At 37.0% G+C, this 16,673-nt stretch overlaps 1 protein-coding gene across 1 annotated transcript in view; it reads right to left on the reverse strand.

The window, feature by feature from the left end:
• Positions 1 to 16,673, reverse strand: part of TMTC2 (transmembrane O-mannosyltransferase targeting cadherins 2) — a 402,975-nt gene that overhangs the window by 155,187 nt on the left and 231,115 nt on the right. The window contains exon 4 of the mRNA XM_030548615.1: positions 930 to 1,044. Coding sequence (XP_030404475.1) covers positions 930 to 1,044 — 115 coding nt within the window. The remainder of the gene's footprint in view (positions 1 to 929; positions 1,045 to 16,673) is intronic.

A 16,673-nucleotide genomic window follows, 5' to 3' on the forward strand; every position in this document is an offset into this window, starting at 1 on the left:
CAGCTTGACTTTGAGATAGCAGGATACATTGGCAGTTTTAAAAAAAAATAAGTAAGCTTGTGTACTGAGCAAATTTGAGCTGGAAGTACATGAGACACAAACATAGAACCTCCACAATGCCATATTTTCACTGCCACGTTACACAGTATGATCACACTTCAGTTGCTCAAGATGTTACCTAATAAGCTTGTACTATGGTGAGGCTGTTTATTATCTAAAAGGATTAATGAGTCAGAAATAACCTCTCTGCCATATTGCTGTCATTCAACTTTTCATTTTATTTATACTCCGATACACATACCAACACATACAAATTGGAATAGGGGACCTTTCTGCATGTGTGTGCTGCTATCCATATCAATCATTTAGGGACAAGAAAATACTAAGCTACTTTGACACAGCAGACTCCTCAGACTGTGACCAGATATCGTTGGTTTATATGAGACAATGTCCAGATCTTGATCTCATAGCAATATTTAAAAAAAAAAAAGAAAAGAAAACCCAAACAAACCAAAAAAAAAGACCCCACAAGTGTGGATCAGTGTGTTTATATTTTAGTGGAGATCAGAAATTTGGATATGATACTGGCATTACTGACTTCAATATCAGAACCTTGCTCAGTGGATTTCCAGTGAGCACACAGATTTGTATATTTTTCTTCAGACCAGAGCCATGTGTTTAGGCTACATGGATCCCCAGTTTCTATACTTGCTCCCATCAAAACAGAGCCCCAGTACATGGATATCTGATAATATGGATGAAAACAAAAAGCAGCCATCTCCACCCATAGTTTAAGGAGCAAGATTAATTAAAAGGGTTACAAAAAAGCCAGAGCTACCATCATCTCCATTTCCAATAATTAAATCAATAGCCCCCTTCACAGCAGGTTTCACAGATGAACCAACCCAGGAAAAGCCATGCATACTTACAAATTATAAAGCATATCAGCCATGTTGCTGCGGTAGTACAAGGCATTTCTATAGGCGCTTTCAGCTTCTGAAATCTTGCTCTGGCTCTTGAGAACATTTCCAAGGTTACCCCAAGCTGCCAAGAGGAGAAAGCAGTATTCAGAAACAGTTACAATTGAATTATACATGCCATAGTATTTGAACATCAGAAAGTTCCATAGGGAGAGAAAACCCACAGATAATCTTTGTGTGTGTGCGTGCATGCATGTGTGTTAGAAATGTTTTCCGTTACTCTATCATTTCATCTTACTGGGAGACAAGTTCAATAGCAATGATCTTCACGAATTCGGTATAATTGTCACATTTGAAGAAAGATGGTGTTCAAAAATAAATTGTATCACAAATCTTTACTAAAAGGGCTTGCTCTACTGGACGGCAAGGGACATTTTATATGAAATCATCCTAAAATAATAACCCTCTCAGTTTATGTGTATGGCCAAGGGGCCTTCATGGTTGAAGCTTGTTGTATACCTACCTACTCTAAACACAGATCTCCCTAGAATATGAAAGCTGATAAATGACACAGCAATTGAAGTGAAGGTTAGGCAACTAACAAGATCAGAGGCATACCATATGATTCTAACATGCTACACAGATTGGTTAAAAGTATTTTCTAGTTGAGAGGAACATGTGGTTCTTTACCTCACAAAATTTTATACTACACAATGGGCTTTTATATCCCATCGTAAAATATTTTGAAGTACAATGTATTTGAAGCTCTGCAGACAGTCATTTGGAAGTGTAGCTCCCCCTACCCCCACAACAATATTTCACTTAGCACCTCTGATACCTAAGCAGTACAACTAATTCTGGTACTGTAGGCATCTTTCATAGCCAATATTGCAATACAGTTTTCACATAGCACAAATAAAGAAACTAGTAATTATGGCAGATATTTTTTTTTTAAATAAAGTACATTGATGTCAAGCTGTTGAGATCTGCTGCAAAAGTACCCAGCCAAAGATGAAAACAGCAGCAAACACAGCATTTTCCTCTCAGCAGAATAAACTTAGCAGCAGTATGCATAACATCACTGCTGTGAACCACTAAAGGAGGAAAATCTAAAGGCATCCATGAAAACAAAACCACAATTGCTGTCTCCCCAATTGCACATATAGCTTTTTATACAGGTGCCAAAACAAAAATGGATATTTCTCTGAGAAGGGAGACGCTCTCCTTCATGTGTTACTTCGTTTTTGCTTGGCATTTCATTTAAAGAGCATTAACACAACAAATCTTTTTTATCTCCTAAGTAACTAGAACTACTAAAACTGCAAAAGCACCATCATTCTCTAACAAAACGTATGTGCTAAAATATTCCCCCTACTCTCCCTTAAGTTTTGGTTTTTACTCTATGTATATATTTCAGGCGCCTGACAGTACAATTTCGTTCCCTACACGACATGTCTTTTTACACTTGATAAACATTTAAGAAGTACAAGACATTTGTGGCCCTGACTGGTTTATCGCTTTACTATATACCAAACATTACTGATGTCAGCAGAACACAGAGAACAAGACTTGTTAATATACTGTCTCTTGATGCTTGGCTCTGCATTGCAGAAGTTGTAGGTCCTACATAAATGGTATCTAGATTTTCCTCCCCTAATTCTCCCATAGCAGAGTAATAGACTAATTTATCATGAGATTATGAGAAAAACAACATCCTGCCAAACAGAAAGATCTTCTGCCTAACCACCCCAACAACTGTCCCTATACAGAGGGAAATAATCCAGCTAATAAATTTACGCATGTTCCACTGTTATAGCTTCTTTGTATAAGGGTTTTAAAATTGGCAAATACTGAAACCAATATCAACTTTGCCTAAGGGGAATTGCACAGGCATTAAACAGCGCCTTTGATTGTGCCCCATTGTACTACATGAATAGTAGCAGAGAGCAATTTATTGCTTTTAAGCAAGCCAATATGCATATTAAAACATACAGAGTTAGAATCCCCAGGTTTTTAACATAGGTCAAAATCTGGGTCTCTGCTTGACAATTGTTTTATTTTTATACTTAGCACACTTTGTCTTTTGCATTATTTGCTGTTGAAGAACTATCATTAAATGCTAACTATCATCAAGTTAACATAATGTGATGGAGTGGGGCAACGATGGGACCGAGAAAAAATGAATCTTACAAGCAACACAAATGGGGAATGGAGTCCCAATTTTTATTTTACTTTTGCAATGGAATATTGAATACGGTATTTTTTCCCATAAATGTTTACTGCATTTTACATACAAAACTAGTTGAACATGATCTGGTTTAAGCATTGGCCTGCTAAATCCAGGGTTGTGAGTTCAATCCTTGAGGGGGCCACTTAGGGAACTGGGGTATTTGTCCTGCTTTGAGCAGGGGGTTGGACTAGATGACCTCCTGAGGTCCCTTCCAACCCTGATATTCTATGATCTGGTGGCTCAGTATGTACATTTAAGTAACAGAGATGATGCCTTAGGACATGGGTCCTTACCCTGGAGGTCAGACTCCCAGAGGGTTATGAACAGGTATCAGTCAGGGCCTATTATTCCTATGTTAGCAAATGATCAGGGAAGGAGGTTGACTACCACGCAGGGTCGATCTAAGATACATAACTTCAGCTATGTGAATAGCGTAGCTAAAGTTGACGTACTTTGATCTACTTACCATAGTGTCTTCACTGCAGCAAATTGATGGCTGATGCTCTCCTGTTGACTCCGCTTGCGCTCCTCATTTTGGTGGAGTACTGGAGTCGACGGGAGAGCGCTCAGCAGTTGATTTATCGCATCTATACGAGACATGATAAATCGACCCCCACTGGATTGATCGCTGCCCGCCGATAAGGTGGGTAGCGTAGACAAGCCCTTAGATTAGATGGAAGAGAGGCCATGATATGGAGAAGAGTGACAACAATTCCCCTAGAATTTCCACTCTCTCTATGTCTAGGGAACTGGAAATGTAACAAAGGTATAGCAAAACATAACATTCAGGTAACTAGTACAACCCACACTAACAATTGTTAGGGTATTTACAGTCTAAACCACATTTTTATTCACTCAACTTTTTATGCTTTGTATCCACACAATTTTTTTTGCAAAGTTGTAAGAAAATCAGTTAAACTATTTGAGTACACAAGGTTGAGAAACAAAAGTTAATTAATTGCACACATACATGTGACTATACACAAATTTCTCTGTGGCTCTGAACTTCTTTTTGGCATTCAACTTCAAACTTGGCTAGAATTCAAAGAGGAAGAGTCCTCATATTAAATGTGAAGGCAATTGGATTAATGACTCTGAAGTTTTAAATTGGTAAATGAACTTTATTCTAGTAACTTTTATAATGCAAAATAATAAAGGAAAATTAGCATTGCACAATAAAACACTCAAAATTCAGGAGGTGCTGAAGTGCGTATATGTTATGATTCACTCTTTAATTACAAGATGGCATTTTCCCGTAGGAGCCTTTCCTTGTTCAGTGCAGGGATTGAATGGTGTGCAGAGAATGAGGAAACTGTTTAAATATTTACTTTTTTATCCTAATTCTTCAGTGTATGGTCCCCTTGTCCATTCACTGTGGACCAACCCCTCACTGGAACCCTGCACTGAAACAGGTAGCATCTTGTAGAAAAAATAGCATATTAACATGCTATTATGCATACACATAAAAGAGGCAGTTACAGTCATGTATTATACACATCTTCACACAGAGTATTCAAAGTTCTGCCTCACTGCATACAGATATTCTCAGATCATGTTCAACACACATTGACACACAGAGCCAAAAGAAGTTTGAGAAATAATATTTTGAACAAGAATTTCCATTCAACTTACATCTGTATGCATTCTGAGCCAATAAACCATTGCCAGGTTATTTAAAAAGCATTTAGAAAAACTGTGCCCCCAAAGGGAATACAATTTTTAAAAATGCATACAATTTGGCCAAATCAAAATAGATTTTAAATAGACCACAAAATGACATATGTGTAACCTAGCAACAACATTCATAACAAACTTGCATAGTGTTGACCCCAAATAGCTCATGTGCTACAACTGCGCCTTAAAAAAACACCAAAAGGATTTTTCAGTTCTCTTCATACATTAAAATGGAGGTATGATTTTGGTCAAATTTTCTTTATTTTTTAAAATTGCTCTCAGACTGAAAAACAAACATGGGAAATTTCAGTTTGAAGATGAAAATATTTACCAAGTTCAGAACTAATCCTGAAAATTTATGAACGTGCTTAACTTTGTGTATGAGTAAGTAGTCCCTTCAAACTCAAGGATCCAGGGCTAACTATTCTGGAAAAGGCCTATACATGTCAATTACTCTGGTTTTCTCTGGAAAGAACATATGATGGCAAAATTTGATTTAGCTGTAACTAATGAGCCAGAATTCAAGAAGCATATTTTACAAAATAAATCACAGAATTGGATTTTCATTTCATTTCTTTCTTGCATAATTCAAATGCAGGTTAAATATCTTCCATCAACAACCCTTTTTCTTTCTTCTGTATTGCCAGTTACATTTGCATTATTAGTCCAGCAAAATGAGAATAACCAAGGAACAAAACTAAAATTTCAGAGAAAAGCAATCTACAAAATAATACATTTAAACCAGCTGATTCAGATTCAGTTGTCTTATTAAAAAAGATTCTTAGAAAATATTCATGACAAAGGAGCTAACCGACAGTAGAAATGAGGATTCGCAAGTAAATCTGCATTAGAACAGCTGAGATAAAGAGATGGTTGACTAGTTGTTACTGAAATCTTTTTAGAACGTATAGCTTCTTGGCACAAATTAGAATCTCATCAAACTACTTCTACAGAAAGGAGGAAGGGAATAAAACAAAATTTAGGATGTGACAATGAAGCAGACTGGTATACTGTTTGTGGTAATACAGCTGAGAAAATACTGCTTTTCAGAATGCATTAAACCACAGGCCAGATTCTACATTTTGATAATCAGAAGGGATAAAAAAAATATTTTTACATCAATAATAGATAGCACTGAAAGACCTAACATTAAAAGTAATCATCTATATGCACATGCACATCCAGAATTTACTAATATTTTATTCTGTGTTAGTCTGACCTTATGGATACTAGAGTCATTCATAAAATATGTTTCAGTGCAGAAATTGATGAAAATGACAAAAACGTGAGCTAGATTACTGCTTGGATGACACTGATAAATTGCCCCAAAAGTAACCAAACTAATTAAAGAACAGTCGTAGAAGTTTGTAATAGATCATCCTCTCAGCAGTCCATCAAACTAAGAACTCTGCTTCATGGAGAAAAAATTAAATTGGCACAAGTACATTTCTAAACAGATGTTCCAGTTTTGTGCCTTTCTGACTTGCTTTTAATTTGTGAAATTAATAGTTACTGTTTGGGGTTAGATTCTCTCCTGTTCCTATTCTCTATACCACCAGCTCTCCTTACCAGTCTTCAAGAAATGAAGTGAATACAATGCCATTGTGGACTTTGACTTTGCATTTTCATAACAAATTTCAGAGATGACAGCATATTGCACTTTGTAGGCCAAATAAAAGTCCGTAATTTTTGGTGATGACAGCACAACTACTAATTTTTGAAATTTAGCCAATAGTTTCCTGTCCTCAAAACTGCTTCTAGATAGGAAAGTGTGAGCAAAAAAAAAAAGGAGGTTCTGGGGAGACATTCAGATAACACTTCAATCTCCCTGGACACTCAATCACAGACCTAAAAGTTGCAATATTACAATAAAAAAACTTGAAAAACAGACTCCAACGAGAGATTGCTGAATTGGAATTAATTTGCAAAATGGAAACCATTAAATTAGGCTTAAATAAAGGGGACTTGAATCTGTGCCTCTCACATCCCAGATGACTGCTGTCATAACATTTCTTCCCAGATCTGGACCTTAGCGTCCAAAATATGGGTGTTAGCATGAAAACCTCCAAGCTTAGTTACCAGCTTGGACCTGGTAATTGCTGCTACCAGCTAGGAATTATACAGTGCCTAGCTCACTGTGGTCTCTCCAAAACCTTCCCTGGGGGACCCCAAGACTCAGATGCCTTGAGTCTTACAACAAAGGGAAATAACCCCCTCCCCTTGTTTCCTTGTTACTTCCTCCCAGGCTCCCCTCCCTGGACGACCCTAGGAGATTCCCTGCTTCCAGTCCTGGAAACACAAGTACCGAGAGATCTAATCTCTCTTCCCCCTCACCCAGAGGGTATGCAAAGTCAGGCTTAGTAAATCTAACACAAAGAGATTTTCCCCTTGACTTCTTCCTCCCACCAATTCCCTGGTGAGCTGCAGACTCAGTTCCCTGGAGTCCCCACTAAAGAAAAACTCCAACAGGTCTTAAGAAGAAAGCTTTATATAAAAAAGAAAGAAAAAGACATTAAAATAGGCTCTGTATTAAGGTGACAATATACAGGGTCAATTGCTTAAAGGAAAAAAATGAATAAACAGCCTTATCCAAAAAGAATACAATTTAACACATTCCAGCAACTACACACATGTAAATAAAAAAAAACCAATATAAACCTATTGTCTTACTATCCTTGTACTTACAACTTGGAAACAGAAGATTAGAAAGCCTGGAGATAGAAAAATCACTCTCAGAGCCAAGAAGGCACAGACACAAGACAAAGAACAACGAACTCACACCCAAAACTTCCCTCCACCCAGATTTGAAAAAGTCTTGTTTCCTGATTGGTCCTCTGGTCAGGTGTTTCAGGTTACTGTTTGTTAACCCTTATTTAATTATTTATGCCAAGTGTAACAGCTCCAACAGGAGAGACTGAGAGAGACCCACCTCAGAACAGCCATTGGGGTAGGGAATATTCTTTCGCTAAAGTTTTATCAACCCTGGCAAATTTCCACAGTTTCAATTTTGATGAGTCTGCATTTCCCAAAGACAGTTTTGTTGAAAAATTCCCAACCCTTGTGATGTATAATCCCATTTGAATTATTAAAAAAAAACAAACCTTCAAGAAGCTGTTATCTCTGTTGCTAGTGGTTACATAGCATGAGCTATTGTTGCAAGTTTAATGGAATGGTTTTTTTTAATCCTTTTCCTGTACAGATACCTGTTTCAGGTTTTTACAACGCTGTTTAAATTGATCTTACATTTGGTTTTCTTTCCAAAATTGAACTGTAAACTAGCCCTTGGTAGATCTGAGACATATACATTTTGGAAATTAAATTACTCTGCACAACATGCACTAATAAATTATCTAAGGTTGGCCAAGATGTACTTTCTCTACCGGAGCAGATGTTTACATTTTAGGAGTTCCAAAGTTTGTAGTTTTACTGTATTTGGAACCTGTTATGTAAGAGAATAAAAGCAAAAAAGGTGCCTTTGCAACATGATACAAAATCTATCATTTTATACCTTAAAGGATGCAACTAAACCAAAAGAATCTGTGCTAATGTTGATTCAGTAGGTGGAACTCTTCCAAGTCAAATCTGAACTGATGCAGAAAAATGGTATTAAAGAAGAACGCTGTAGCTGCAGGTATTATCTTTTAGATATATTTTTTCTTATGTCTTAGGCACTTGAGAATTTTAGAACCTCATGACAGGTTTTGTAAGAAAGCATGGCACCTTTTAATCCTGGTGCATGGAAACTGAACAAAATTCCCCCTGTAGTTTCAATTGGATGTGCTATTCTTCCTGTCCTAAAGTATTGCTCCTGTGAACTGTTAAACAGCCTGTCTAGCTCCAGAGGTGACAGCATTTCAGTGGTAGATAGAATTATTGCTTGGTATAGTTTACATATTGGTATGTTAATTAAATGCTTTGGGATGAATTGGGAAATGGGAGGTTCTCTTGGGTTCAAATCTCACCCTGGCTGGTAGTGAGTAAGCGTTGGCACCATCCACTGGATTAGTCAGTGGCTTTTCTGAAATTAGTTGTCTCCATCCAGTTCTTAGTAGCATGGGGTCAATAGTTGAAAAAGCATTCTATCATAACTGTTAGATAGTACCCAGCTGGTTGTTTCAACACAGACACATTGGTGATCAATATAGTGCATGACTGCAGGCTGACCAATCCAGGTCAGTGTTGGGGAAGCTCACACTGGCCCTGCCCATTTTATGTCTGTTCTAAAAGTACAGTTTATAGGGCTATCAACCCTGCATCTTAGGTGAGTACTAAATTCATTTAGAAAATTTTGAAGTATAAAATACAAAAAACTAAACAAAAAAAAAACCATTTCTTCTTTGCTATTAACTTTTATGTGCACTGAATTCCTAGAGCATGACAGTCTAAAATTCAAATGTATGTCAATTTTTTACCATCTATTCTTAACACCTTTACACACTGCACTGTAAATTATAATTGTACAGTAGTAATAAATAGCACTTTACAGGTTGTGGCAGTATCACCACAATAAAAACAACTAGGAGTCCCTGTGGCACCCTACAGATTAGCAAATTTATTTGGGCATAAGCTTCCATGGGCTAAAACCCATTCATCAGATGCATGAAGTGAAAAATACAGTAAGCAGAATATATATTCCAGCACATGAAATGAGAGTTGCCTTACCAAGTGGGGGATCAGTGCTAACGAGCCAACTCAATTAAGGTGGAAGTAGCCACGAAAAGTTATGCCCAAATAAATTTGTTAGTCTCTAAGGTGCCACAAGGACTCCTCATTGTTTTGCTGATATAGACTAATACGGCTACTGCTCTGAACTCTGTCACAATGAAAAACATGACAAGTAAAGTACAACAAATGCAAGAAGTTTTGGTTTAATTATATTTTTCCATTGATCCTCAGTATTTTTCTAGACTGACTATTTCATGATATTTAAAATGAACCAAAATGTCCACTTTACTATTTCTCTGAAATTGTCTATGAAAAGGTTAGAAAAAATGTACTTCACCTTAGATAGTCCATTAGAATACCATTGGAAACTTATTTGGAAGGTTATAATGAAAATTAATAGAATAAAGCTGACAGTACAGTAGGCATCAATAAAGGTAAACAGTTACTCTAGTCAGTAGCCAGTGCAGAAAGCTTCACTTTTTTCTCATCTGTACATTTCAATTATTCCACAACAGACTGAACATCCACTCTTATAATGTGAGTGCCGTCTAACATAAGTAGGGCCCTTCCTTTTCAGCTGTTATTTTATTTAATTTTTCCTGGGAATTTATCAGTGTTTATTGCTACAACAACAAAAACAGGTGAAAATCAGTTATTAACAAATTTTGTGGGTGAATATCAGACTTTATTTTGGAGGATGAAAGGACTATGGGGAAAATATTTGATAAATTAATGCTTTGATAAATGAAATTCAATGTGGTTTGCTGTAGAACTAAAACAAAAACTCAAAACAAAGTGAGTTTAAGAAAACAATATATCTAATCCCCAAATAAAACTTTCATTTGAATAAAGAGTTTACTGTTGTAGACTTAGAATTATTCACAAATAAATATTGACATTTAATACTTGGGCCATACCTTTGCAGCGCATACATTCAACATCACCTTTTTCTCCCCCTTTTTTTTTTTTTGACTTCTAATACTTGTGTTCTGAAACATGTTCTGATACAGATTTTTGCTTTCTTCCCATTTTAGTGTATCAGACCTTTAAACTGTTATCTGCCAACAGTGTGAAATGTGTACATGGTGGGCAAGACAGTCATCAGTACATTGCAGAGCTTGTGTGCGTGACTGTTTTGTTTACTGTGGGTATCTTCTAGACTAATCCATAGCCTTACTTCAAGAGGCAGCTTTGCATATACACACAGACTAATGTATTCTTGTAATACATATATATCTCATGCAATGTGTTGTATTTTCCTAATAAAACAAGTTATTGTTTAAATATCTGAATGATATAAAAGTAGGGTGAAAAATCAGAAAAAAAATATTACTTTTTATAAAACCCAAGATTTTTTCACATAAAATGAAAATGAAGGGGCTTACAGATAAGGCACTAGACTGGTATTCACAGTTTTGCTACTGATCTATTATGTGACCTTGAAAAAGTCACTTGAACTGTCTGTACCTCTTGTTTTTCTTCACATCCTTTGTTTTTGCTATTTTGATTGTCAGCTTTTTTGGTTAGGGGTTGGTTCTTGCTACATCTTTGTACAGCGCCCAGCAGTATGGGGCCTCTAGATATTACTGAAATACACATAGTGAAATATGTACTCTTTATACACCCAAATATATATAATTTATGATTATGACCTATGATGGGCTGGAGATGAACACTCTTTTTGAAATAGAGGAGAGAAGGTTAAAGCAATATAAGTGGCAGGCACAGATAGTACTGTAACATGAGATCCAAAAAAGCTAGTCTAGTTATAGCTTAGTCCTTTATTTCAGCTAGATGAATCATACCAGTGCCTGCACCTCTGCTGTTATCTGTCTAGATACCTATGTAGCCTAATCGCTGTTGGAGGAGCATCCCCCTCGCTCAGATGGGGCTGGGGTAGTATACATTATGAAAAGCAGTAGTAAAAGCTTACAAGTCTCTGGGGAATTTTCCCTCTACTGTAGCTTGTTAAAAGTCTGAGCACAAACAACTACACTAGAGGCACATCTACAGTGCACACTCCTTTTGGGGGGGTGTACGCTACATGCCCCTAAAGCATGGGTATAAATAGCAATTTAACAGTGTAGCACTGCTTAGGTGGGCAGAGTAAAGACATGCTTGAACCGTATGGGTATATACTCAGGTATGTACTCTGCATGGCTCTCTACTCCCCCAAGCAGTGCCTCCTTGTCTACACTGCTATTTTTAAGTGTGTAGTGTCCTGGGTGAAGGCAGCGAGGAAAGGCTCCAGCAGTTTCCTGCTGCCAGAGCCTTTCCTCACTGCAGGGGAAAATTCCTGCATCAGGGAACTGCCAAAGCCTTTCCCCATCACAGGAAGTGAAGCCAAAGCCTTTCACTGCAGTGTGTAGCTAAACACCATAGTGTCAACACAGCCAGCTTTTCACTGCAGCATGTAGGTACAGATAGTCTACATGCTGCCACAGGTTGTGTGCTGTGTAGATATAGCCTAGATGAGCGTGTCTTTAGACTGAGGCTCCCACACTGTAGGAAAAACCACTGGGGACGGTGATTATCCTCAGGATCTATGGAGTTCAATATGGTGTCACATGGCTGCTGGGACCCAAGGAGGAGTTCTTTTTGCAGAAAGGAGAGAACAATGCACTAGTTACACGGTTCACATTTAGGTTATATTCAGAGCCACACGGTAAGATTTTTTTTGTTCTTCTTTTAATTGAAAGGTTAGATTCTTCAGTTGATGGCCCTTTCCTTTCAAGGATACCTTACTACTTGATAAAGGAGAATGGATTTTTCAAGCCCTGATTTTAAGCACTCACAGTTTATTAGAACCAATTATTTAGTTCCAGAGAGAAAACCACTTTTATGAATAGAAAGGTCAAAAAAATTTCTCAGCAGAAATGTACAAATTCTTGAACTGAGTCAATATGGAAATGAGTAATTATTGTTCCACATTTTAAATAATTTTACATCACCCTTACCAATGATACCTCGTAAAGGTGTTCTGAAGACTAATTAGATAATGTTTGTAAAGCACTTTGATTATGAAAATGGATACATAAGTACCAAAGTACTTTGGGGGTTTAATGTTTTTCACATAATCTACTTCAGAAATGTAACACAGAACATTTTCATTTGTCTTGGATATTTCTGTTTTCCACAGAATTCCAAATGCAAATAACATTTCTCAAAATGTATTGTAAAAGTATCCATAACATCAATTATTGGTACTATAATTGTTCTAAAAAAATGTGTTAGTTTATACATTCAGATCAACTCGTCAGCACACGTTGGTTACTTGCCAACAAAAACATTCTGTTTCTTACTTCTTAATGTGATTAATGAATTGTTTCTGTACGCTCATAACTTTTTCATGTATTTTATATACTGAATTTTCATATAAGCCAACATCCACTAATGCTCAAATCCACTCTAATACTGGTGACTCATCATCCATAATTTATTTTTTCCCCACTAAGAGTGCCATTTATATTGTTTGTTCAGCCCTTCATTGCTGATCTAGTCAAAGACTTTGGGAATGATTGCCCAGAGGAATGGAGGAATATATACGTAGCAGACAGCCATCCATTTCTGCGTCAGCGTGGTTGCTGAAGCAACTGAAGAATTTTGGAAGACTGATTCAACCTTGTCTCCAAGGTTTGCAATTCAGATATGTAGTTTTTGCATTTATTCATAGATATTTCTCATTGTTTTCATCATGAGGGCTTAATACTCCCAATTCTCTTGGTGTATTACATGTTAGGCTGGAAAAAAAAAGTTGACTTTCCAGTGTTTCTCCAAGGCAGTTCTATCAGCCTAATCAAACGGAGTGTAGGCCTTGAATGACTTACAAAATGGAATTACTTTTAGCACTCACAACTTCACTCATTTCAGCTCAGACTGTGGAGCTTTTACTTACCCTAGGGAGTACTTACTCACTTAAGTGGTCCCACTGGTTTTAGCGGAACTAATCACATTAATATATACACTATTGTGTGATTAAGGCCTCGTCACTGTAGCCTTAGCAATAAAGATCACATCGTTAAGACAGTTTCCATTGGGTATCAACAAAGGGAAAACCTCCTGAACAACTGGGGTACTCAAAAATCTGTTCAGCTCTACTGCACAGTCCTTTTTCACAATGGGTATTTAAATGAAAAGATACAGACTCTGAGTACTGAGCACTGTGTATTCTGAGTACTGTGAGGACAACAGACTTGACCCTGTCCTCTGGGGTGCAGTGAGGACAATGTAAATGCCTGATTGTCTTTTACAAAGATCTGACTTGTTCTAGTGGTTTTCCCAGGTTATATATACACAATCGCTCCCAAATCAATATTATTCAAAAAGGCAAACATTTTAACTGTGCAATAGGTATTACTAGAAAATAATTGATCTCTCGAAGTCTTTTCATCATTTCACATTAGAAAAAGATGTATCTTGTGAGATAACTTGGTTTGTTTCGGTCAACAGGTATCCAATGTTTTAACTAAAAAGGAAAGAAGAACTCTGCCAAAGAAAAATGTCATAAATGATCTACCTAACCTTTTTGCCTGTAGAGAATTGTGAAAACTAAAATAAATGACAGCTCGTCCTGCAGACCTGTACTCAGAGAGCTAGAAGAAAAGTGTTCCCTTAAGAGCATCCAGTTAAAGAAAAAAGCTGATTAAGCTAAAGGGCTTCTTCACATTCACAGTATAGCCATAGAACTGGAAGACTGAAAATTCTGCCCCGTATTGCTCCTCATTTTGTAACCTTATAAATAATTGAAAATAATTGTTTTGGAAACTCATTATAGACAAATATTGCAATCACATCAGTCATCACTTCATTTGTTTCCACCATGGTGGGTGGAAAGGGGGGAGTTTGTGTCTTATTGAGATAGAAGGGAGGGCAAATGGAAAGCCACATAAAGACATGAGGTCTGAATATCATTTGTGCTAATCTGCTTTTACACCCTCTGGTAGTGGGCGTAAATTACTGTTATACCCATTTTACAAACCATTTGCACTGCCAGAGCAGTAGAAAGGGGCCTTTGTGTACATGAGAATGAGTCTCACTAGAAGTCCGGAATGGAAAAAGGCAGGCAATCACTGCATCCTGAGTATCAGTAAGCAAAGACAAGCTTTCTCATAGGTAATGTATAAAAGGCACCGTGATGGACGCTCTTGAAATGACTAGCTTTAACATACTTGTTTAAATATATTCAGATGAAGAACAAATCAGAATGGTCTTATTTTTCCTTCCACTACTAATAATTCATCACTTCTGGGGAAAAAAAAAAGGTAGCTATATAGGATACTTAAATATGGATCTAGGTACCTAACTTCAAGCACCCATTTTATCTGTTAAATTGGGGGTTTATAAAGAACCATCTTTGTACCCCTTCCGAAGACCATCAACCTGCCTCTGTATTGGGGTGATTGCAGTCAACAGGTGTTTAGGATTGGAATTCAAGGTGAATAAGCATCACCAAAAATGCTACAGCTACCTCTGAATGACTCCAATATTCCACAAATAAGTGGCAGCAGCTCACAAAGCAGTCTTTTTTCTTCATTAGGCCATGCAAAGAAATCTAAGCATTTAACTGTATGTGGTGATTAATGGTAAATTTTTTCGTCCTCTTTATGATTCTCTGATTGGAAGTGAAATTGGTCCTTATCCAGAGAAAATATATATACTCTTTCCCAGCCTTATAAATTCATAAAGGATGAATATTGGGCTTTCTAGTGTTCTTTTGAAAGAGAAACAGAGATCCAACAGTGACTTAGGTTTCAAAAGCAAAGACAGTACGAGAACTCAGACAAGAACACTGACATTGGGGAATAAATTTAGCTCTTTGAAGTGAAGAGCAAGCCACTTCCCTTCCACTTTCCAACATAATTAACATATCCAGACTGTTTTACTGAGGCTGGGCTACATGTAGGATTCTCAACTACATAGGGTGCCTACAGCTCTCCCACAAATAACTTGCTAGTGGTCATGCCCTCCATATCCGTCAACTATTCAGGGCAGTGGCAGTGTCCACATATAGAGCCCTGAACTATTTTCTGAAGGTAGCAATTTTATTTAACCTTCAGACAATTCTATAGTTCAGACTTACTGAGCTGAGCTTTCTCTTTTTAAAACAGTTATGCCCTGTGTGATTGATGGACAGGCAAAGATTTTTCAATTTATTTCAAGAACTCTAATTTAAGTATTCTTTACAGCGTCTGCTCTTTCAAACTAGCCAAATTTGCCTTAGATGAACAGATACATTTATGTCAGTAATTTCCTATACAATTCATACTATTAGGAGAGTGAAGATTGATGTAGCCATGCATGGCTATTATTAATCCATACATTCTAAGGCCAGAAGAGACTATTATGATAATCTAGTCTAACCTCCTGTATAACACAGGCTGTAACTTATCTCGTTAAAAATATACAGTGATTCCCCCTTAAATCTTTGCCTTACATCAGGGGTAGGCAACCTATGGCACGGGGGCCAAATACGGCACGCCAGCTGATTTTCAGTGGCACTCACACTGTCCAGGTCCTGGCCAACTGTCTGGGGGGCTCCGCATTTTAATTTAATTTTAAATGAAGCTTCTTAAACATATAAAAAACCTTATTTACTTTACATACAACAATAGTTTAGTTATATATTATAGACTTACAGAAAGAGACCTAAAAATGTTAAAATGTATTACTGGCACGAGACCTTCTGAAAGGTTGCTGACCCTTGCCTTAGATAAATAAGTTAACTTTAGTATTGGCAGCATTTCCTATCCAGGAGTTACTGTAGGGTAGGATATGTTACCAGCCGGAAACATTTTGTAATACTGACAAATATGTTTTCTTCCTCTCCCCTCACTAACTTTATGCTCAAAATAACTGAACTATTTTTGACCAAACTTTAAAAAAACAAAACCTCAGATGGAGCTAAAGCATGAAAAAGTTCATTCTTAAAGGTAAATATTGAGAGTTATAAGCAACTGGAAAGAGTAGGCTATGATGGAAAGTGTTAGGCAACCTTAAATATAAGCCTTTCTATACTGTTCCACCTATACTTATATTTTTTATAAATAAAAGAAACATGTCTAACATCACCCTAGCCATTGTACTTTTAGGTTTTGTTCCTGTCTCCTACCTTTTGTATGTCACTTGTTTTATTTGTTTATATTGTAAGCACTGTGGTGCAAGGGCACGTGTTTATACGGCACTTA

The sequence above is a fragment of the Gopherus evgoodei genome, chromosome 1, assembly GCF_007399415.2.
Source record: "Gopherus evgoodei ecotype Sinaloan lineage chromosome 1, rGopEvg1_v1.p, whole genome shotgun sequence".
In the NCBI taxonomy this organism is placed as follows: Eukaryota; Metazoa; Chordata; order Testudines; family Testudinidae; genus Gopherus; species Gopherus evgoodei.